Source organism: Hyla sarda, chromosome 4 (assembly GCF_029499605.1).
Source record: "Hyla sarda isolate aHylSar1 chromosome 4, aHylSar1.hap1, whole genome shotgun sequence".
Classification (NCBI taxonomy): Eukaryota; Metazoa; Chordata; class Amphibia; order Anura; family Hylidae; genus Hyla; species Hyla sarda.
Window position 1 is genome coordinate 222,393,169 of NC_079192.1, and position 20,963 is coordinate 222,414,131.

General features: G+C 43.8%; 1 protein-coding gene across 3 annotated transcripts in view; it reads right to left on the reverse strand.

Moving 5' to 3' along the window:
* Nucleotides 1–14,114: 14,114 nt before the first annotated feature.
* The window catches only part of LRRK2 (leucine rich repeat kinase 2), a 148,123-nt gene continuing 141,274 nt past the window's right edge, over nt 14,115–20,963 (reverse strand). For 2 of the 3 annotated variants that reach the window (XM_056573633.1, XM_056573630.1), the window contains exons 50-53: nt 18,997–19,202; nt 18,776–18,835; nt 16,270–16,402; nt 14,115–14,515 (exon numbers count right to left, since the gene is read on the reverse strand). In XM_056573633.1, coding sequence (XP_056429608.1) covers nt 16,281–16,402; nt 18,776–18,835; nt 18,997–19,202 — 388 coding nt within the window. In that variant the 3' untranslated portion in view covers nt 14,115–14,515; nt 16,270–16,280. The remainder of the gene's footprint in view (nt 14,516–16,269; nt 16,403–18,775; nt 18,836–18,996; nt 19,203–20,963) is intronic. The other variant, XM_056573631.1, reaches the window with a different exon arrangement.

The following is a 20,963-nucleotide window of genomic DNA, read 5'->3' on the forward strand; positions in this document are numbered from 1 at the left end:
AAAAGCCACCTAAACAACAAGAGAAATGTGTATTTCCAAGAAGGATAGAAAGGATAGACTTTGTTGAGATGGATTTTAATCATGTCTATTAAATACTATAATTTAATGGCACCTCTAGTTTTTTCTTTTAGGAATTTAATAAGCTTTATTTTAAAAGTCACACATTTTTTGTGCAACTCCATCCCAATCAACAGAACAACAACAAAATGCATTATAAAGTGTGCAAATTTATGATACATCACAACATGTGCCCTCAGGCACATGGGAAGGTCAACAGAATAACAACACAGAACCCCAGGGGGTTCACCAATTTCTATTTATTAAGTGTCTTTATTAAAATATTTACTTTATTAAATTCAATTAAAATATATAAAGTGAGTGCAAAGGGTTTCAAAATACAGTCTCTGTTGTCTCATTTCATTGTTTATAAATTCCTTGACATCAAAAATGGTGCATGGTAGCATTAAAGGGGTTCTCAGGTGGAAAACATTATTATTATTTTTTTAATCAACTGGTGCCAGAAAGTTCAAGGAGATATCCAGTGGTGAAAAATGTATCCCCTATCCTAAGGATGAGGGATAAGTTTCAGATCGCGGGGGTCCGACCGCTGGGGCCCCCAGCAATCTCCCGTACAGGGCCCCGACAGCCCGCAGGAAGGGGGCGTATTGACCACCGCACAAAGCAGCGGCTGACACACTCCCTCATTACAACTATATGGCAGAGCGGGAGCGCTGCCTTGGGCAATCTCCGGTTCTGCCATAGCACAGTATTGAGGGGGCTTGTCGGACGCTGCTTCGTGCAGCTGTCAACACGCGCTATCTGGCCAGCGAGCCTGGCCCCCATACAGAGAGATTGCAAAGGCCCCCCCCGCGATCTGAAACTTATCCCCTATCCTTAGGATAGGGGATGACTTTTTCACCACTTGACTACCCCTTTAAACAGATTTGTAAATCACTTCTATAAAAAAATCTTTATCCTTCCAGTACTTATTAGCTGCTATATACTAGAGAGGAAGTTCTTTTCTTTTTGGATTTCTTTTTTTTTTTCTGTTCATGGTGCTCTCTGCTGACATGTCTGTCTGTATCAGGTACTGTCCAGAACAGGAGCAAATCCCCATAGCAAACATATGCTGCTCTGGACAGTTCCTGATACAGACAGACGTGTCAGCAGAGAGCACCGTGGACAGAAAAAAAAGAAATCCAAAAACAAAAGAACTTTCTCTGTAATATACAGCCGTACTGGAAGGATAAATATTTTTTAATAGAAGTAATTTACAAATCTGTTTAACTTTCTGGCACCAGTTGATTAAGAAAAATGTTTTCCACCGGAGAACCCCTTTAACTAGCGGCAGGGCTATTGTATGTACATTCAATGTTTAATAGTATCAGCATATGAGACTAGAAATATCCCCTTTATAGGGTGATATGATTGGCATACAATGTTAGAGTTTGTGGTTCTTCAATTACTCAGAGGGGATATCCCACTAGCCTGTTGTGCACCACAGGCTGTGGGCCTAGCATGGCCTTAGCCAAACAATAAAGCTACCTATCTGCTACCTGTTGAGTTTAGTTTTAATGCTGCTAAAATCAACACTGTCTACTCCTACATGTTTTGCCACTCAAGTGTGGCTTTCTTAAGGAGACTAACTGACCACATTGCTGTCAGTTAGTCTCCACATGATAAAAAGGATGTGGTGAACCTCCCTACGGTTCTGTGTTGTCATTCAAATTTATGATACCTCATGCAACAGTGATACATCTTGCACAAGTATTGAAAAAGTAGCAGATGATACATTCTCCTTAAAATGTTAAAATAATGCCACAAAACATACATGGGAAAAATATATGGAACATACAAGAAAAGCAGTTGTTTAAGCCACATACCACCATAAAAGGAAGGTCTAAAACATAAAAAGAACCCCCATTAGAAATATCTTCTGGAATTCAACTGTTCCATCATTCCTCTTCTCATGTAATAATCCAGGCTGTTTTGGCCAACTTCTCTCTTGTGTATATCCAACTCTATAGAGAAGAGACAGTTATCTTACAACATACCAGACATAAGAACTTACAATTTGGTAAACAAAAGATTTAAAGGAGATAAAAGGGGGATGACAAACTTTACCCTTTAGAAGTCAAAGCTGTTACCTTTTGTTTTGCATTGATAAGCAGATTCAACTGGCTGCCTATTTTTATCTACAGTCATGGCCGTAAATGTTGGCACCCCTGATATTTTTCTAGAAAATGAAGTATTTCTCACAGAAAAGATATGCAGTAACACATGTTATTCCCTTCGTGTATATTGGAACTAAATCAAAACAGGGAGGATAAAAAGGAAATTGGACATAATGTCACACCAAACTCCAAAAATGGGCTGGACAAAATTATCGGCACCCTATGGCAAAATAAGACAAGCATGTGATGTTCCTTTAACCCCTTAAGGACCTGGACATTTTTTGCACATCTGACCACTGTCACTTTATGCATGAATAACTCTGGGATGCTTTTACTTTTCATTCTGATTCCGAGATTATTTTTTCACGACATATTCTACTTGTTAGTGATAAATTTTGATCCAAAATTTGATGAAAAAAATTGAAAATGTTGCTTTTTTTTTTAACTTTGAAGCTCTGCTTACAAGGAAAATATACATCCCAAATAAATTATATATTGATTCACACATACAATATGTCTACTTTATGTTTGCATCATAAAGTTGACATGTTTTTACTTTTGGAAGACATCAGAGGGCTTCAAAGTTCAGCAGCAATTTTCCAATTTTTCACAACATTTTCAAAATAGGAATTTTTCAGGGACCAGTTTAGTTTTGAAGTGGATTTAAAGGGCCTTCATATTAGAAATACCCCATTGTAAAAACTGCATCCCCCAAAGTATTCAAAATGACATTCAGGAAGTTTGTTAACCCTTTAGGTGTTTCACAGGAATAGCAGCAAAGTGAAGGAGAAAATTCAAAATCTTCCTTTTTTACACTCGCATGTTCTTGTAGACCCAGTTTTTGAATTTTTACAAGGGGTAAAAGGAGAGAAATCTTCCTAAAATTTGTAACCCAATTTCTCTCAAGTAAGGAAATACCTCATATGTGTACGTAAAGTGCTCTGTGGGTGTACTAGAGGGCTCAGAAGGGAAGGAGCGACAATGGGATTTTGGAGAGTGAGTTTTTCTGAAATGTTTTTTTGGGGCATGTCACATTTAGGAGGCCCATACATATGGTGCCAGAACAGCAAAAAAAAAAAAAAAAAAACATATGGCATACTATTTTGGAAACTACACCCCTCAAGGAACGTAACAAGGTGCACAGTGAGCCTTAACACCCCACAGCTATTTGACGACTTTTCGTTAAAGTTGTGTAAATTATAATTTTTTCACTAAAATGCAGTTTTCCCCCAGTTTTTGATTTTTTACAAGGGGTAATAGGAGAAAATGCCTCCCACAATTTGTAACCCCATCTCTTCTGAGTATGGAAATACCCCATGTGTGGACATCAAGTGCACTGCGGGTTCACTACAATGCTCAGAAGAGAAGGAGCCACATTTGGCTTTTTGAAAATAAATTTAGCTGAAATGGTTTTTGGGGGGCATGTCGCATTTAAGAAGTCCCTATGGTGCCAGAATAGCAAAAAAAAAAAACACTCATTGCATACTATTTTGGAAAGTACACCTCTCAAGGCACATTACAAGGGGTGCAGTGAGCATTTACACCCCACTGGTGTTTGACAGATCTTTGGAACAGTGGGCTGTGCAAATTAAAAATAAAAATTTTCATTTTCATGGACCACTGTTCCAAAAATCTGTCAGACACCAGTGGGGTGTAAATGCTCACTGCACCCCTTGTTACGTGCCTTGAGGGGTTTAGTTTCCAAAATGCTGTCACATGTGAGGGGGTGTTCTACTGTTCTGGCACCATGGGAGCTTTGTAAACACACGTGGCCTTCAATTCCAGGCACATTGGCCCTCATTTACTATTGCAAACCTGACATGTTTTGTCGGGTTGTGCGCCAGATTCTGTCGCATTGAGCCAGAAATTCTGTCTGCGCCAGATTTTGCGCCAGCATTGACAAACCCCTGACTAACTCTCCATTTTGCTAGAAAAACCCGAAAAAGGAGCGTGGCCTCCGGGAAAGAGCCGTGGTGTCCAAAAAGGGGGAGTGTTGCTGACATTTTCACAAAAAAACGACATATTTACTAAGGTTTCCACATAAAATGTGGTGGATTTGAGCTGAGGAAAACCAGACAGATCAGTGCATGTGTAAAAAAAAAAAAAGCAAAGTGTAGGGAAAGTGGAAAATGTAAGGAAACCTTAGTAAATACCATGGAAAATAAATTGTAGGGAAATAAAACCCACAAAGAAACCTACACTCCACTCTTAGTAAATAAGGGCCATTCTCTCTCCAAAAGCCCAATGGTGCTCCTTCTCTTCTGCGCATTGTAGTGTGCCGCAGAGCACTTTACATCCACATATGGGGTATTTATATACTCAGAAGACATGGGGTTAGAAATTATTGGGGGGCTTTTTTCCTATTACCCCTTGTGAAAATGAAAAATGTAAGATAACACCAGCATTTTAGTGAAAGGATACACATTTTTCATTTTCACCTACAACTTTAACGAAAATGAAGGCTCACTATACCCCTTGTTACATTCTGTAAGGTGTGTAGTTCCCAAAATGGGGTCACATGTGGGTGTCTTTTTTTCGTCTTTATGTCAGAACCACTGTAATGATCAGCCACCCCTGTGGAAATCACCTCAAATGTACATAGTGTGTGTCACGATCCCGGCTGGTAGGAGGTGGATCCTCTGTGCCAGAGAGGGATTGGCGAGGACCGTGCTAGTGGACCGGTTCTAAGTCACTACAGGTTTTCACCAGAGCCCGCCGCAAAGCGGGATGGTCTTGCTGCGGCGGTAGTGACCAGGTCGTATCCACTAGCAACGGCTCAACCTCTCTGACTGCTGAAGATAGGCGCGGTACAAGGGAGTAGACAAAGGCAAGGTCGGACGTAGCAGAAGGTCGGGGCAGGCAGCAAGGATCGTAGTCAGGGGCAATGGCAGGAGGTCTGGAACACGGGCTAGGAACAAACAAGGGAACGCTTTCACTAGGCACAAGGGCAACAAGATCCGGCAAGGGAGTGCAGGGGAAGTGAGGTATAAGTAGGAAGTGCACAAGTGGAGACTAATCAAGGTAATTGGGAAGATTGGACCAGGCACCATTATTGGTGCACTGGCCCTTTAAATCGCAGAGACCCGGCGCGCGCGCGCCCTAGGGAGCGGGGCCGCGCGCGCCGGGACAGGACCGACGGAGAGCGAGTCAGGTACGGGAGCCGGGGTGCGCATCGCGAGCGGGCGCCACCCGCATAGCGAATCGCATCCCGGCTGGAGGCGGTACCGCAGCGCACCCGGTCAGTGGATCTGACCGGGGCGCTGCAGCAACGAGGATGAGGCGAGCGCTCCGGGGAGGAACGGGGACCCGGAGCGCTCGGCGTAACAGTACCCCCCCCCTTGGGTCTCCCCCTCTTCTTGGGGCCAAAGAACCTGAGGACAAAAAACTCAATTTTTCCGTGATGAGGTCCGAGGCACATTAGGAGGGGTTCCGTGCGGTAACGCACGGCACAGTCCAATCTTTCATTGTTAACACAATTGATGTAGAGGGGTCTGGCGAGACTGGTCACAGGGACGTTGAACCTGTTGATAAGAGAGGCCAAAAAAAAATTTCCTGCAGATCCGGAATCCAAGAAGGCCATAGTAGAGAAGGAGAAGGTAGAGGCAGATATCCGCACAGGCACAGTAAGGCGTGGAGAAGCAGAGTTGACATCAAGAACTGTGTCACCTTTGTGCGGAGTCAGCGTACGTCTTTCCAGGCGGGGAGGACGGATAGGACAATCCTTCAGGAAGTGTTCGGTACCGGCATAGTACAGGAAAAGATTCTCCATGCGGCGTCGTGTCCTCTCTTGAGGTGTCAAGCGAGACCGGTCAACTTGCATAGCCTCCACGGCGGGAGGCACAGGAACGGTTTGCAGAGGACCAGAGGAGAGAGGAGCCGGGGAGAAAAAACGCCTCGTGCGAACAAAGTCCATATCCAGGCGGAGCTCCAGACGCCATCCGGAAAAACGCATGTCAATGCGAGTGGCAAGATGAATGAGTTCATGTAGGTTAGCAGGAGTTTCTCGTGCGGCCAGAACATCTTTAATGTTGCTGGATAGGCCTTTTTTAAAGGTCGCGCAGAGGGCCTCATTATTCCAGGATAATTCGGAAGCAAGAGCACGGAACTGAATGGCGTACTCGCCAACGGAAGAAACACCCTGGGCCAGGTTCAGCAGGGCAGTCTCGGCAGAAGAAGCTCGGGCAGGCTCCTCGAAGACACCACGGACCTCAGCGAAGAAGGACTGGACTGTGGCTGTGGCAGGATCATTGCGGTCCCAGAGTGGTGTGGCCCCAGACAAGGCCTTTCCAGAAAGGAGACCACGGCAGAGTCTAGAGTCCTCATCAAATTTGTCCGGCAGGGACAAGCAGGGGTTAGGAGCGGCCGGTTGCTGCGGAGGAGTTGCAGGAGCCGGCGGAGGAGATGGTTGTTGCAGCTGCTGTGTCGGTGACTGAAGTTGCTGTATCTGCGGCAGCAGCTGCTGTATCTGTGACTGAAGTTGCAGTGTCACGGTGGTCAAGTATGCCAGCTGGTGATTTCGTTGGGCAATCTGTCGGGCTTGCTGGGCGACCAGTCGGGCTTGCTGGGCGACCAGAGTGGGGAGGTCGGCGACAACTGGCAGAGGAACTTCAGCGGAATCCATGGCCGGATCTACTGTCACGATCCCGGCTGGTAGGAGGTGGATCCTCTGTGCCAGAGAGGGATTGGCGAGGACCGTGCTAGTGGACCGGTTCTAAGTCACTACAGGTTTTCACCAGAGCCCGCCGCAAAGCGGGATGGTCTTGCTGCGGCGGTAGTGACCAGGTCGTATCCACTAGCAACGGCTCAACCTCTCTGACTGCTGAAGATAGGCGCGGTACAAGGGAGTAGACAAAGGCAAGGTCGGACGTAGCAGAAGGTCGGGGCAGGCAGCAAGGATCGTAGTCAGGGGCAACGGCAGGAGGTCTGGAACACGGGCTAGGAACAAACAAGGGAACGCTTTCACTAGGCACAAGGGCAACAAGATCCGGCAAGGGAGTGCAGGGGAAGTGAGGTATAAGTAGGAAGTGCACAAGTGGAGACTAATCAAGGTAATTGGGAAGATTGGACCAGGCACCATCATTGGTGCACTGGCCCTTTAAATCGCAGAGACCCGGCGCGCGCGCGCCCTAGGGAGCGGGGCCGCGCGCGCCGGGACAGGACCGACGGAGAGCGAGTCAGGTACGGGAGCCGGGGTGCGCATCGCGAGCGGGCGCCACCCGCATAGCGAATCGCATCCCGGCTGGAGGCGGTACCGCAGCGCACCCGGTCAGTGGATCTGACCGGGGCGCTGCAGCAACGAGGATGAGGCGAGCGCTCCGGGGAGGAACGGGGACCCGGAGCGCTCGGCGTAACAGTGTGCTCTCACTCCTGAGCCATGTTGTGCGCCCGCAGAGCATTTTACATCCACATATGGGGTGTTTCCCTACTTGTCTTTTTTTCCTTTTACCTCTTATGAAAAGTATGGGGCAACACCAGTTTGTTAGTGTAAAAAATTTTTTTTTTGTACAACAACATGCTGGAGTAGACCCCAACTTTACCTTTTCATAAGGAGTAAAAAGGGAAAAAGCCCCACAAAGTCTGTTAGCCAATTTCTCCCGAGTACACAAATACCCCATATGTGGCCCTAAACTGTTGCCTTGAAATAAGACAGGACTCCATAGTGAGAGAGCACCATGCACATTTGAGGCCTAAATTAGGGATTTGCATAGGGGTATTCTACGCCAGTGATTCCCAAACAGGGTGCCTCTAGCTGTTGCAAAACTCTCAGCATGCCTGGACAGTCAATGGCTGTCCTGCAATACTGAGAGTTGTTGTTTTGCAACAGCCGGAGGCTGGACGACTGTGTAGGGATATGTGTATATGTGTTATTTTTTACTTTTTATTTTGTAGTGTAGTGTTTTTAGGGTACATTCACAAGGGCGTTCACAGCGAGTTTCCTGCTGGGAGTTTGAGCTGCAGCGGAAAATTAGCTGCATCTCAAACTTGCAGAGAGAAACTCACTGTAAACCCCCGCCCGTGTGAATGTACCCTGTACATTCACACGGGGGTGTAAACATCCAGCTATTGCAAAACTACAACTCCCAGCATGCCCTTTGGCTGTCCATGCATGCTGAGGGTTGTATCCAAAGTAGGTATTAGGCAGCACACCAAATAGTGTTCAAATCAAAGTGCGGTTTAATATCCCATATCAAGATACAACGTTTTGGCAGTATCACACTGCCTTTCTCAAGCATAACATGGTGGGTATCAGGGTGACAATATATCAGGTGAACAATCAAATTCCAATCATTACATAATTACAAGAAATTATCAAAATTCATATACAACATGATAGCAAAAATAGAAAACAATCATATAAAGTGTAAAACGAAAATGCAAGTGTGCATATAATAAAAATTATGTGCATGTATATATTTTTATATTCCATCATAAAACCATAAATAGTTAATTACAGTGCAGGTGTAATGGTTAAAAACATTAGTGAGGGGGTGGGCTGTCATGACTCACCATAATTAACTTTACATCATAGGTATGCGATATGTATCTCGTGGTTGCTGCCGCCATTGCAGCTTCCGGACGCTGAAATCACATGACCCCCGGGCTCACATGGCACCGGTGTCATGTGATCGACGTGTCTGCGTCATGTAGTCATATGACGTGTACACGTCCTGGACCAGCGCATGCGCGAACACAGCGCGAGTCCCGGTACTGAATCAGGGACACACGCGTGCGCAGTAGCAGCGCAGGTCCTGAACCGACATCTTTATTAAGGGCATAGAGTTGGCAAAAAATGTTACTGAAAAATGTGTATATATGTGCTTGAATCAATACAGTGAAATGGGAAAAAGGGTGGATATATAAAAAATAGATATATAAAAAAAATGAAAAAGATGAATATATAAAATGTGAAAATCTTTTTATATAAAAAGAAAGTGAAATAGAATAAAAGGTAAATATATATATACTGTGTTCGTGTAAGAAAGTAGTGAATAATATTTAAATATGTTATGTATCTGTGTCGATGCGCGCGCCACAAAATGTGGCGCACACATGTACACATCCACATCCACAAAAAATTGAAAAATAAAGAGATACATCAAATGTGAACTAAACACTATAGTGTATATATAAAAAAAAGTGGTGTACAATTACTTCATAGCAATAAGTAATTAAAAATAGAGCTAATGTGCGTCCCAGCACGTAATCACGTGCCGCGGCACACATAGCTCAATAATGAGGACAAAAAATATATATGTTGAGAAAATAATAATTCAGATGTCATAACACAAATATTGATATTAATACAGTAGAATATCAACATTGGAACGATCTGGTGAGTCATCACAGCCATTCTCAAAGAATTAAAAACGATCTAAAAGGCAAGAGAAATGAGAATTATTATTACAAATAATATATGTTTTTTAACATTTTACAATAATAGCTGATATCCACTATCCGAGATGACAATCGTGCGTTATAGATGGCTGGGGTAACAGAGAAATCAACATTGAGACCCAATGGTTGCAGGGAGCCTAGCTCGTAAATCCAATATAATTCTCGCCTTTTGAGGCGATTTTCCCTGTCGCCACCTTTCTTGGTGTTAGGAACATGATCAATTAAAATGTATCTTAAATTCGATTCCGAATGACCCGCCTCAATAAAATGCTTCGACATCGGTAAATCCACACGTCCTGTACGTATGGAATACCGGTGTTGATTGAGGCGGGTCCGGAAGTCTAATATCGTTTCTCCGACATAAAGTAGTTTGCAAGGGCAAGTCAAGACATATATTACATAACTCGATTTACACGTTAGATATTTTAGTTTATATTCTTTCTTAGTTCTTGGGTGACAAAAAACCGGACCCTTATCCATGCGAGGGCAGTTAATACATGTCCTGCATGGGAAGGACCCCTTTTGTGCCACTGTCAAATATTTTTGTCGGTCACCCTTGTTGCCAGACACATCCGCCTTCACCAGCTTATCACGTAAGCTGGGAGATCTGCGGTATGACATCAAGGGGGGGGGGGGATTTGAAATTCAAGGATATTAGTATAGCATTTTTGCACAATAGACCAGTGTTTTCTAATGATCCTAGCGATGTTATTAGAGGCTGTATTATAGGTGGAAATAAAACTGATACGTGGTGGTTTAATAATTCTTTCTGTAGAAGAAATCAGGGTGTCACGTTTTAACACAAGCGCTTTTTGTACACTTTCTTTTAGTAATACTGATGGATAACCTCTTTTAGAAAAGTTAGAGGACATCTTATTAAGAGCCGGTTTTATCCTCTCCTCCAGACCGACGACCCGACGCACTCTGGTCATCTGACTGCAGGGGAGGGATTGGATCATGGGACGAGGATGATGACTGTCGTACCTTAGAACCGAGTTAGAATCCGTTGGCTTGGTATATAAATCTGTGACCAACCTTCCGCCATCAACCATGATCATTGTATCCAAAAAATTAATGGATGTAGTAGAAAAAGATAACGTAAATTTAATGTGCTCATGAATACTGTTAAGAAAAGTGGAAAAATCAAATAATTGTGAATCAGAACCTGACCAGATGAGAAAGAGGTCATCGATGTAGCGCCACCACCCCAGCACATGGCTGAAGTGGTGGCACCCATAGATAGACATCTCCTCCAGGGCCGCCATGAACACGTTGGCATACGTAGGTGCCACGTTCGTGCCCATGGCGGTCCCTGTCAACTGTAAATAAAATTTGTCATTGAAAGAAAAATAATTGCAAGTGAGTATGATGTTAAGTAATGAAAGTATTAGATCACATTTTTCTGGCGGAAGGTCAGATCCAATCATTCTCTGTACTGCCTCCATTCCAGCATCATGTGGAATGGAGGTGTACAGAGACGTCACATCAAGTGTAGCCAAAATTGTATTGGCAGATAAAGAGACAGTGTCGATTTTCTGCAGAAAATCGGCAGTGTCACGGATAAAAGAACAAGAATGTTCTGCATATGGCCTTAATATTTGGTCCAGGAAGATTGATATATTGACTTTGGCTTGCACCCACCTGCTGTGGAATTACTTCGGTGTGCTATCCTCGCATCTCTCTCTGCTGAGGGTTGTAGTTATGGAACCGCTGGATGGACACTGGTTGCAAAACACAGAGTTTGTTACTTAACTCAGTGTTTCCCAACCAGTGTGATTCCAGCTGTTGTAAAACTACAACTCCCAGCAGGCATGGTCTGTCAGTGCATGCTGGGAGTTATAGTTTTGCAAGAGCTGGAGGCACATGGGTTGGGAAACACTGAGTTAAGAAACAGAAAATGTTTCCCAACCAGTGTGCTTTCAGTTGTTGAACAACTACAACTCTCAGCATTCCCAGACCGCCGAAGGGCATTTTGGGAGTTGTAGTTATGCAACAACTGAAGAACAATTTGGAGACCACTGTGTAGTGGTCTCCAAACTGTGCCCTTCCAGATGTTGCAAAACTACAACTCCCAGCATGCCCAGACAGACAAAGACTGTCTGGGCATGCTGGGAGTTGTAGTTTAGAACTCCTAGAAGCAGCAGTGAAGATCACTTTACAGCGATCTTCACTGCTGCCTCTGATGCTGTGGCTGCCTCCACTTGCCTGCCGGTCCTCCCCAGCTCCACTCGCAGGTCCTCTGTCCCCGCGTGCCCAAGGTACCTGCCGCCAGTCCCCGCGTGCCCAAGGTCCCTGCCGCCATCTCGCTCCTATCCTTCGGAATGGTTGTAGATGTCGATGACAGATCCGATCATCCCTATTTTCTGGGCTATCGGGTCACCAGAGACCCGATTAGCCCGGAATCGCCACAGATCGCCGATCTGAATTGATCAGTGTTTTGCGCGATCGCCGACATGCCCCCCATGTCGGCGATCACCGCAAATCGACAATCAATTCAGGCATTGTCATGGGATGCCTGCTGAATGATTTCAGCAGGCATCCCGTACCTATACACCCTGGGTCCCTAAGTGGTTAAACTCACCTGGGGCAAGTAACAGGTGTGGGCAATATAAAAATCACACCTGAAAGCAGATAAAAAAAGAGAGAAGTTCCCTTAGTCTTTGGATTGTGTGTCTGTGTGTGCCACACTAAGCATGGACAACAGAAAGAGAAGAGAACAGTCTGAGGACTTGAGAAACAAAATTGTGGAAAAATATTAACAATATTAAGGTTACAAGTCCATCTCCAGAGATCTAGAATTCCCTTTGTCCACAGTGCGCAACATTATCAAGAAGTTTGCAACGCATGGCACTGTTGCTAATCTCCCTGGACATGGACGGAAGAGAAAAATTGATGAAAGGTGTCAACGCAGGATAGTCCGGATGGGGGATAAACAGCCCCAAACAAGTTCCAAAGATATTCAAACTGTTCTGCAGGCTCAGGAAGCATCAGTGTCAGCGCGAATCCGTCGACATTTAAATGAAACGCTATGGAAGGAGATCCAGGGGGTCCCCACTGCTGACACAGAGACAAAAAAGCAAGACTACGTTTTGCCAAAATGAACTTGAGTAAGCCAAAATCCTTCTGGGAAAACGTCTTTTGGACAGATGAGACCAAGATAGAGCACTTCATTCTACTGTTTACCGAAAAAGGAATGAGGCCTACAAAGAAAAGAACACAGTACCTACAGTGAAATATGGTGGAGGTTCAATGGTGTTTTGTGGTTGCTTTGTTGCCTCTCGCGCTGGGTGCCTTGAATATGTGCAAGGCATCATGAAATCTGAGGATTACCAATGGATTTCGGGTTGCACTGTACAGCCCAGTGTCAGAAAGCTGGGTTTGCGTCTGAGATCTTGGGTCTTCCAGCAGGACATGGACCCCAAACATACATCAAAAGCGCACCCAGAAATGGATGGCAACAAAGCGCTGGAGAGTTCTGAAGTGGCAAGCAAAATACTCGGGCCACAAAATAATGTGGAAAATCAGTGCAAAAAAAATAAAACACAAGCTGAAAATTTTACGATGTTTAAATTCAGCCTCACAGTCTATCAGCCATATCAATATAGTCCTTTTTATCTTGAATGCTAATTTTATGACCTCTGTCACTTGACAATTATCATAGTTTAATAATTTAGTTCCAAAAGCTCGAATCTCAAATGAATGCAAATTGGAGAAAATATTGTCTCTTTTTGGTCTTATTTTCAGTAGATCCTTATCAATGTTCTTCTACTGAGACATGGAAAATGTTTCTTTTTTATTTTAATGGGGTTAATCTTAGTTGTATATCCATCATTTTCCATGTGTAACTTCTCCAAAAGTGTATTGCTTCAGGTCATGATGAGAATAAAATAAACAACACAGTTGAGAACCTGTTCTGTCAATCATGCCAACCAGTGGATGGAAGACTGAGCTCCACTGCTCATTACTCTTGTACTTACTTATGTTGTTGGAAGATTTGTGGGGTAATACTGGTGTTATGCCACTGTTTGTAGTGTTGTTAGCTGAGTGTATTTGTGAGTTAGTTATTCTGTGTGAAGAAAATGGAGAAAATCCACATAAGAAAGTTGATGAGCCTATAGGAGCCATGTTTTAAATGTTTTTATGTTCAGACAAAGTGATCTCGAAATGTTTACAGATGCAGATGTCTATTTCTTAATTTATTAAAAACTTAAGATATATTTTTGAGGTTTATATAGCCTGAACAGGTCCTGCATATTCCCTTCTTGAATGTCACTATAGGACTGATGGAGATATTGTCCCATCAAATGAACATTTATTACTTGACTGTGATATCACAATATTACACCATTCAATTAAGGCACATCCTTGTGGATATAGTGTCACAGTGCTATGCAATAACTGGCTGTTTTCTGACATTCAATAAAAGGGTATTTCAAAACTGACCTGGATTGCTCCTATAAAATGTATGTTAAGTAATCATGTAAACAGAGCTAAAAAATAATAAAATAAAATAAGTATTATGGATTAAGCAATTAAATATTTTAGATATATTTTATTTCCAAACAATATTAACTTCTTCAAAAAGCACTTATTTATTTATATATATTCTCATACAGAAAATGCACTAAAACTGCATAATTAAAAATATAAAAAAAGGTATCTGTCAGCAAAAGTTCCTACTGATATTTACATACATTTTGTACATGCACAAAATAAGAAAACAGTAAATAAGAAAACAATAAATGTATATCTAAAATAAATCAATATGAGTAAAATATTTTACACAGTTTTTTTTTCTTTGTGCGGAACATACAAGAGGCCATATATTTGTCAAAAACTGCTGCATTATTTAACTCCGTGCCCTTATAGGTCTCCAAGTGCAGTAGGTGTAGGCTTGTCATCTCAAAAACTGTTGATAGGTGCATCACTGATGAACTTTAATTCTGCTGGTAAAAGAAAAAAACATTTAATATAACTGTTATATTTGCTTGTATTTGTCAACATTCTCAGGTGGCCTTATTAGTGGCTAAAAATTATTATTTTACAAGAAATAAAAAAAAATAATGAAATAATTAAATGTTTCTTGACAGATACATTATCTTCATTTTCAAATTGTTGCCTAAATGCCTAAAAGGAGGCACTGTTCTCCACAATTTGTAAAGAGGTCATCCAGCACTAGAAATACAGAGCTGATTTCTTCAAAAAAAAACTGCACCACATTCATCTGCAGGTTGTGCGTGGTTTCACAGCTCAATTTCACTGAAGTGAAAGGAGCCAAGTTGTAATACCCTGTACAAGCGGCAGACAGGTCCTGTTATTGGAACAAATGAGCTCTGATTTTCTATTGCTGGATAACCCCTTTATGGTCTATTCACACTTACAGTATTCTGTGCAGATTTGATGACCCTTAACAGCCAGACTTGGTGCATTAACGCATCTCATTATTAGATCACAACACTACTTGCTAACTCTACTGCCTCTGCCATTTCAGGTTGTGCTCCACTTATTTAACAGGTGACTGGATCATGAGTGTTCAAGCCTCAATGATGTAATTGAGGACGAAAGGGTGGCACGTCTGGTTCAAAACCAAAGAAAATCTACTGTAACACAAATAGGTGCAATACCTAACAGATTGATAATTCTGGGCCTTAGATAAATAGCAAACAATTACAGCTCATTTTGGGAAACTTAAGTTTTGTCTCAGATCATATTGATAAATTTGGAGCAACAGTGTCTCATGTGGCCTCTTTAAGCTAGAAAATACTACAATACTATTGCTACAATATAAAAATTGTTCAGGAATTTCAAGGTATTGACACTGCCTTAAGTATTCCCAAGATCTCAATCGGATAAATAATTTGCAATGATGTGCCCAACTCCACAACCTGTGCCCAAGGACTTCAAGGATCTGCAGCTAATGTCTTGAAGTCACATACCACAGGACATCATTACTTATGGCGTTCATACCTTTAGGCTAGGGTTCCCATGGTGGAATGTCTGCACGGAAAATTAGCAGAGCGCCGGCAGAACATGCTGGCGCTAGGACCAGTCAGAAATGCATCGTCTCATAAACGGTAATGCATTTCCGTGCAGACTCTGCAGAAAATTCTATTCTTTCTGCAGAAACAAGAATTAGAATTTCGGCACCAGAAATATCTGGTGCAGAAATTCTGCTGATATCAATGGACGCCTTGAGAATGAGCTCAGTCCGAGCTTGAAACAGATTGATTCATAACACTGTCTGTATGGAATTTTAATCAATAAATATACCTTTCTAATCGGAGAAGCGCCAAGTCTGGAGAATTTTTCTGATCCAAAAACCACTGTCTACTTGCAGAAATCCGGAGGAAACTGGGCACTCCAGGGCTGCTGACCCACTTCTACTATACATGCTGCTTTAGATGTTATGCTCTGAGCCTAACCCACATCGGTGAGTATAATTCATCTTCACCTATCTTTTTAATTCACCTCCATGATCAATGCACTAGGATTGTGCTCCTGTTCTGTTTTTATGTTCATAATTGATATCAATGGGACTCTGCTGCCACGGAATCTCCGTAAGGAATTCAGCACGGAAATTCCATTGTATGAACACTACGTAAGAGGTCAGAGCAGTTTTGGTGGCACAAGGGGGACCTACATTAGAGTAAGCAGGTGGTTTTAAAGTTCTGGCTGATTGGTGGATAATTCTATAACTTACCATTGTTTTTTTTAGTCCAGTGATAATCCTCTTGCTTTCTCAGCCAACTCTTGTCTTATTTCATTATGCTTTTTAAGGTTTTGGACCTCATGTGGAAGGTTCATATCCCATACGGAAAGAAAGGACTGTATTTCTAAAATACAGGATAACATGTTAAAACTCTAGAACAATAATGAAAAAAATACCACAAAAAAGCACCAAGGGGTTATCTGACGAAAAAGAAAAAAGAAACATTATCCACAATCCACAGACCTCTGGGGCCCTCCGTGATCTCCTGCCCAGCGATACAGCTCTCTGAGAGAAGTGCATGCTACAGACAGCACATGCTTCCTTCATTTCTAGACATGGGGTTTTAGTGGGACACATCTTGTTTTATCTAACCATTTCTGTGCTTGTCACTGGGGTGTTTTCTTTCTCTTCTTGGTGTATTCGTTATATAGTGGATACATCAGATAGCACCCCCTGTTCAAGCATTTTGATAGTTAAGCCCTCTTCTTTTTACCTGTACAGATGTGAACTTAGTCCTGAGATCTGTTGCAATCACTAGTTACAAGTCGGTGAAGTACAAAGCAGCCTTCTTCACTCCCCAGCATGCCTCTCCGGAAGACTTATTCACTGCATAACCGAAACAGTGACTGTGTTGGATTTGACTGACAGGCAGGGAATTAAGAAGCAGGACAGAGACGTGGAAAAATTGAAACCTTTGACATGTCTGGACAACATGCCACATGTTTTTTTATTTTTTATTACAGTACTGCTTTAAAAGGGGCTGTCCAGGGATTACCTTTATTTTAAACTGTCCCCACCTATACACATTTGCTCCAATGCCCTGCTGTTTCATTCTGATGACATTGTTCCCCGCTCACTGATGACATGCCAATCCTACAGAAAATACTTGTTCAGCCAAACAATGGCTGAGTTGGGGTGTCACTGGTAACGGGAAGAAGTGGAGAGCATTGGGGACAGGATTATTTATTATTTTGGCAGCACCCAGGGCATCTATAAAAATAAAAAAATCTGTCCACAGACAACTTCTTGAAAGAACAAAATTATATATATATATATAATTTTTTTTTTTTTACTTCAAGTTAAAAATGGAAAATATACAAACAAAACAATTAACAAATTACTCACTGTATATGTACCACATAATATTGCCATTAAGAAAGTACATCTGTTCTTTCTCCTCTTCTTTCCTCGCTATGTACCTATCTAGATAGCTACCTACCAATGAATTTATCTCTGGGGGGCTACCTGAGGACATACCTGCCTATAGGAGGACTTCCTAATATAAGAACTTTCTAAATACTGTGGGACATACCTACCTATTGGGGAAATACCTACCTATTGTGGAGGATATAGCTACCGTATTTATCGGGGTATACCACGCACCGGCCTATAACACGCACCCTCATTTTACCAAGGATATTTGGGTAAAAAAAGTTTTTTACCCAAATATCCATGGTAAAATGAGGGTGCGTGTGTGTGCATGCGTATACCCCGATACACCCCCAGGAAAGGCAGGGGGAGAGAGGCCGTTGCTGCCCGCTTCTCTCCCCCTGCCTTTCCTGGGGTCTATAGCCCTGCTGCCGCAGCTTCTCTCCCGCTGGCTATCGGCGCCACTGCCCGTTCTCTGCCCCTGACTATTGGTGCCGGCGCCCCATTGCCGGCCCCGATAGCCAGGGGGAGAGAAGCGGCGCCGGCAATGGGGCAGCGGCGCCGATAGCCAGGGGGAGAGAAGGGGCAGCGGCACCCATTGCCGGCGCCGCTGCCCCGTTGCCTCCCCCCATTCCCGGTTGCATAATTACCTGTTGCCAGGGTCGGGTCCGCGCTGCTTCAGGCCTCCGGTGTGCGTCCCCTGCGTCGTTGCTATGCACTGCACGGCGCGGCGCATGACGTCACCGCCGGCACCGATAGTCAGGGAATGGGCAGCGGCGCCGATAGCCAGGGGTAGAGAAGGGACGGCAGCAGGGCTCTAGACCCCAGTGCAGGCAGGGGCAGAGAAGCCGGCAACGCTGGCGGTCTCTGCACCTGCAAAGCCACTGCAGTTCATTGATTTAAAGCGCCCACTTTAAATCATTGAACTGCAGCGGCTTATCGGCGTATAACACGCAGGTAGACTTTAGGCTAAACATTTTAGCCTAAAAAGTGCGTGTTATACGCCGATAAATACGGTACTTAATAGGACACCAAGGTGGCCATTATTACAGTTTGGGGGCCTATAGATGGGGAGATTGTATAGAGATGAGGAGGGTGCTGGAATAATGCCGATAATGTTTGTCCTGTAGCTGCAGTAGACATAAGTTTTGGCTGGAAGAAGTCATCATGACGGTAATCATGACAGAGACAGTTCAATCCTCATCTATACACAGGACAGCTTATCATGAAAAGTTACCTGAAAGAACAGGTATGCTTTAAGGTGGTGTTAATTTTCTATAGTAAAAAATCTTGTTATGATCTAAAGTTTTTTTTTTAAAGCAGTTCAGAGACAAAATGACAAATGTACCTTTTTGTGGTGTACAACGGCATCCTAAAACAAGTATGACATTCTTTATACTTCCTTTGTCTAGAAAGAAACATACAAGAAAAAAAGTCATTGAAATTTAATAAATCAGATTTTTGCTATTTTAAGTAAATTATTACTTGCTCTAAATTTGGGGAAGACATCTGTTACAGTAAACTATAAAATAAGGGTAATAAAATACAACATTCTTAGTACACAGTTACCTAGCTGGGAAGGAACCATGCAACGTATAGTGTCACAGAAACTAGAGATGATTCTTATTGGTCGTCGAGTCGATAAGTCAATGAGCAGGATATGTCCTCCACCTGTTCCAACCCAAAGAGCAGTATTTTTCTGTAAAAACAAGGCTTTGACTCGAGCAGTATAAGCATCTTCTTTCTTCATTTTCCTCTGCTTCACAATTTCTTCTCTAAAACATATGAAACAAATATGTTTTCACACACTTGATTACTTGTTACTTCAATATACTTATTTTCCTTTAGCAGGTGTTTATCTACTAAGGGGGATAGTTATCATTAGTAGCACATGACACCGTTTGCATATCTTGTAGTATCTGTTTTCAGCTTGCTTACATTTAAAACATTTATCAAAAATGTATGCTATTTCACATCTGACCTAGATCGTTTAATTTAAAGTGTACCGGTTAGAGATGAGCGAACTTACAGTAAATTTGATTCGTAACGAACTTCTCGGCAGTTGATGACTTATCCTGCATAAATTAGTTCAGCTTTCAGGTGCTCCCGTGGGCTGGAAAAGGTGGATACAGTCCTAGGAGTCTCTTTCCTAGGACTATATCACCTTTTCCAGCCCACCGGAGCACCTGAAAGCTGAACTAATTTATGAAGGATAAGTCAACAACTGCCGAGCCGAGAAGTTTGTGACGAATCGAATTTACTGTAAGTTCGCTCATCTCTAGTACCGGTCATTTGCAATAGCTTTTTATATAATGTATTGTAAAAAATTCATTATATGTATATTAGTAATATACATTTTATTAAAAATGTGTACATTTTTGGGTGAAAAATGCCGTCTTGTCCTACAGTTATATAGACCAAATACAGGAAGTGTGGGAGGACAAGCAGGGCTCTGTATACTGAGGAAAAGCAGGGCTCTGTACCCTGAGGACAAACAGGGCTCTGTACCCTGAGGACAAACGGGGCTCTGTACACTGAGGACAAGCAGGGGTCTGTGCAGTGAGGACAAGCAGAGCTCTGTGCACTGAGGACAAGCAACGCTCTGTACACTGAGGACAAGCAGGGCTCCTTACACTGAGGACAAGCGGGGCTCTGTGCAGTGAGGACAAGCGGGGCTCTGTGCAGTGAGGACAAGCGGGGCTCTGTGCAGTGAGGACAAGCAGGGCGGCTCTGTGCAGTGAGGACAAGCAGGGCGGCTCTGTGCAGTGAGGACAAGCAGGGCGGCTCTGTGCAGTGAGGACAAGCAGGGCGGCTCTGTGCAGTGAGGACAAGCAGGGCGGCTCTGTGCAGTGAGGACAAGCAGGGCGGCTCTGTGCAGTGAGGACAAGCAGGGCGGCTCTGTGCAGTGAGGACAAGCAGGGCGGCTCTGTGCAGTGAGGACAAGCAGGGCGGCTCTGTGCAGTGAGGACAAGCAGGGCGGCTCTGTGCAGTGAGGACAAGCAGGGCGGCTCTGTGCAGTGAGGACAAGCAGGGCGGCTCTGTGCAGTGAGGACAAGCAGGGCGGCTCTGTGCAGTGAGGACAAGCAGGGCGGCTCTGTGCAGTGAGGACAAGCAGGGCGGCTCTGTGCAGTGAGGACAAGCAGGGCGGCTCTGTGCAGTGAGGACAAGCAGGGCGGCTCTGTGCAGTGAGGACAAGCAGGGCGGCTCTGTGCAGTGAGGACAAGCAGGGCGGCTCTGTGCAGTGAGGACAAGCAGGGCGGCTCTGTGCAGTGAGGACAAGCAGGGCGGCTCTGTGCAGTGAGGACAAGCAGGGCGGCTCTGTGCAGTGAGGACAAGCGGGGCTCTGTGCAGTGAGGTCAAGTGGGGCTCTGTGCAGTGAGGACAACTTGAGATCTGTGCAGTGAGGCTCTAAGAAACGGTCACGGGTCACACAGCAGGATGACTGCACAGAGCCCTGCTTGTCCTGCCAACACTTCCTGTATTTGTTCTCACTGAGACACACAGGCAATAGCTGCAGGGAAATAATTATTTGCAAA